General features: G+C 36.3%; 1 gene segment (V, D, J or C); it reads left to right on the forward strand.

Annotated features, from left to right (window-relative positions):
• The first annotated feature begins 1415 nt into the window (after positions 1-1415).
• On the forward strand, positions 1416-2039 carry LOC107737078 (T-cell receptor alpha chain V region CTL-F3-like). The segment is given in 2 exon segments: positions 1416-1529; positions 1673-2039. Coding segments are annotated over 2 exon segments (357 nt in total).
• The last annotated feature ends 1527 nt before the right edge of the window (positions 2040-3566 follow it).

A 3566-nucleotide genomic window follows, 5' to 3' on the forward strand; every position in this document is an offset into this window, starting at 1 on the left:
ATAAATATATACATTTCTGCCCCCATATCTTGAATTTTGTGATCATTCTAAATGCATTTTAGTAAACTGAATCATGCAGTGAAAGAGCGCGCACTGGTCTAACCTACTAGCCTTTAGCTAACTTACATTGTAGCTCTCTCGTGAGTCATGGATGTTAGCAAGACAAATTAACTATATTTGCCTTTTGTCTTTTGGATAATTAGCTGTAAATTGGAGGCACAGGTAGCTTAGTCTGTTGTTCATCACCACTCACCTCCCCACCAAGACAAACACAACTGGAAAGGGAGGGGGGCTTCACTTCTGCGGTAGCTCTCTGTCTGTCTGTGACTGTGATGTGATGATCAATGTGTGCTACACTGCTGTGCTGCGTGGAGACGCGGAGGGAGAAAAGCATCGGAACGCCACAGAGTCTCAACCTTTTGCTCGACCCGACCTGATATTTTGATTTTTTATTTGTTTGACAAGGAAAGCTGTGCGCAAACAGAAACATGAACACATATATACATATATTATTATTTAAAAACAAAACAAATAAAATAAAATAAATAATAAAAAAAAAACTCCCCAGAAAAAAGGGCACTTTCTCTCGAGGAAGAAAAAGGGCAGGTGCTCAAGCCCCCTTTGATGTCTATGTGTGCACGTGCCTGGTTTAGTGGATTATCATGTGTAACACACTGTGCTGGTATAATGTGCCACAAGGTGGCAGTGTTCTCAGAGATTCACTAGGAACTGCAGCAATAAACATCAGCATTGAACTTACAGAACTGAACTTGGGTATCATGTGGCTCAGAGAGGAGGGACTCAGTGTTCAGAGATCTGACATGATCTAATGTGTTTGACAGAGACTTTCGTAGAAACTATTCAGTCTGACTCTTCTCAGAGTGAACACTTGTAAAATGGATCTTTATTCAGTTTTTCTGTTCTGTGCATCAGCAGGTATTTATTTGGTTAATTATATACTTTTTTCAGTTTTATTTAAAACATTTCATTAAGAAGAACTGTTTTCTTTTTCAGCAGCTGTCTTTGGAAATGTCATCAAAACAAACAAAACTGATGTTGTTTATGAAGAGGGTTCAGATATTACATTGTCCTGTAGTCAATCACCTGTAGCTTCAGATTATATCTACTGGTACCATCAGTATGAAAGATCAAAACCTGAATTTCTTGTACTCACCTTTGCCAGTGCAAAAGAAGCTCAGCGGTCTGATGTAGATCCAAGATTCTCTGTTGTAGTTGAAAAAAGGGAACAAATCCATGTGGATCTGAAGATCTCCTCTGCTGCTGTATCAGACTCTGCTCTGTACTACTGTGCTCTGAGTCCATGCTCATGAGAAATGGCAGGAAATTAGACACAGTGAAAAATGCAAAGACATCGAGCCATGCCTTTATAAAGCAGGAAGTTCCTGTGTGTGTTAATGACTGATCTGCAGTGACTTACAGCTCAGAGCACTGAGAGCCTCAACAGAGAACTGAGCTGATCTGATTGAACATGGACAGATGCTTCATACTGATTCTCATTGTGGGAACAGGTACATTATTTATGAGTGAAAACAACTGAAACAGTCTATTTACACTAGCACAGTACAGTATGTTTTTATGACTTAGTTATTCATTTATATATTCTTTTTTTTTTTCTTTTTTTTTTCATTTCATATGTTCTTATTGTTGACAGGTTTGGTGGCTGGAGACAGCATTGAGCCAGATAAAGGGACAGAAAAAAACTCTCAAGAAACAAAAACTGTCAAGCTGAGCTGCTCATACAGTACAAGTAGTGCTAATGTTTTGCTTTACTGGTACAGACAGTATCCAAACAGAGAACCGCAGTTCTTATTATACAAATATGCACCGTCATTGGGTGATCATGAAGACACCTCTGATGATCGGTTTCATTCAGCTACAACACAAACATCCACTGAACTCACTATTACTGATGTACGTCTGTCAGATTCAGCTCTCTATTATTGTGCTCTAAGAGTAGCAGCCCAGTGATACAAAACATGAAACATGTCATACAAAAACCTGAAGCTCTTTTCACTTTGAAAATATCTAGTGAAAACCACAATCAGAACCACAATCTATCCAGCTCTGAATGTAATAAACTATTTGGTCACACCTGTGAGAGTCTGAATTGGGCCTGTTATAAAACTTTAAAAAAAAAATTAACAATATGTTCAGGATATCATCATGTTGCAACCAAACCAAATCTGGTTCAAAAGATAAGACATACTTACATGTATTTTGAAATGAAATATTACTAATGTAACCATTTTTCGTTACCTAGCATACACAATTCCACTATTCTTGGCTCTTCTTGACCATTAGCCTCAGCAACCCATGAACCTTAGCAAATGCACAAAAAAAGCAAAAATATAAAGTGCTTAACAAATTTATTAGACCACCACCCAATGTAAGGTTTGTGCCACAGCTGCCCTAAACTAACAGTATTGGTAATTACCAAAATATTTTTTCTGTAATTGTTAATCTACCAGTATGTGCTCTTTAGTCACAGTAGTATTTCACAGTAGTATGTTAAAATATAATTGTTGTTATCCATGAATTTTCAAATTTACTGTTTAACAAGAAAGGCAGAAAAAATAGTAAAGCTTTATTATTATTATTATTATTATTATTATTATTATTCAGAACCCAATTGCAGTTATTTACGTGCAGTCCTTAATAGAAAAGTAAGTTTTAATGGTTGAATGTTACGCTTGATTAATTTCTGACAATTGATTAATTGATTAATTTCAGACAATACAATTATTTAAACAAGTTTGTGTGTGTGTGTGTGTGTGTGTGTGTACATACTGTGTGTGTGTGTGTGTGCATATGTACAGTATATACACAAGCAGTTTCTGACATAAGCATATTTTTTTCCTATTGTTAGAAAATAAACAGACTCCAGCAGTGGGAGGAGTTTATTCAGCTTGTTGAGAGTGTGAGACAGAGTCAAACAGTTATTCAAACACTATTTTTGCCATCACTGACTCTCTGAAGACATCATGCTTGTCTTTACCTGGATAATAATCCAACTTTTCATGGGTAAGAGATATTCATTCAATCAATTTGTTTATTATGAAAACAAACAAACAACAAGAAGCAATAAACAGCTGAAAAGAAACTTTAAAACAAAAATCAATTTAAAGCTTTGTATAGATTTATTAAATTAATTTACTACTTGATTAATTGAGATTCTTTGCTTTTCCACAGGAACTTCTTTTGCTGATACAATACAACCACTGTCTTCAGAAAAATATGTTGTTGAGGGTAAAAATGTGACTCTGTCTTGTAATTACAGTACCACTGGCACTGTTAACTCTCTCCAGTGGTATCGACAGTATCTCGGAGCAAAACCAGAGTTCCTACTTCAGGTCAATGAATATTCAAGTAAATCTGAGCCTGATCTTCGTCTGTATTCAAAAGCTACAAAAGAAATCAAACGTGTGGATCTGGAGATCTTCTCTGCTGCTGTATCAGACTCTGCTCTGTATTATTGTGCCCTGAGGCCCACAGTCACAGGAAACACAAGAACACTGTACAAAAACCTGACACATGTGATTTTTTTT

Source organism: Sinocyclocheilus rhinocerous, unplaced genomic scaffold, assembly GCF_001515625.1.
Source record: "Sinocyclocheilus rhinocerous isolate Xijiao unplaced genomic scaffold, SAMN03320098_v1.1 scaffold7303, whole genome shotgun sequence".
In the NCBI taxonomy this organism is placed as follows: Eukaryota; Metazoa; Chordata; class Actinopteri; order Cypriniformes; family Cyprinidae; genus Sinocyclocheilus; species Sinocyclocheilus rhinocerous.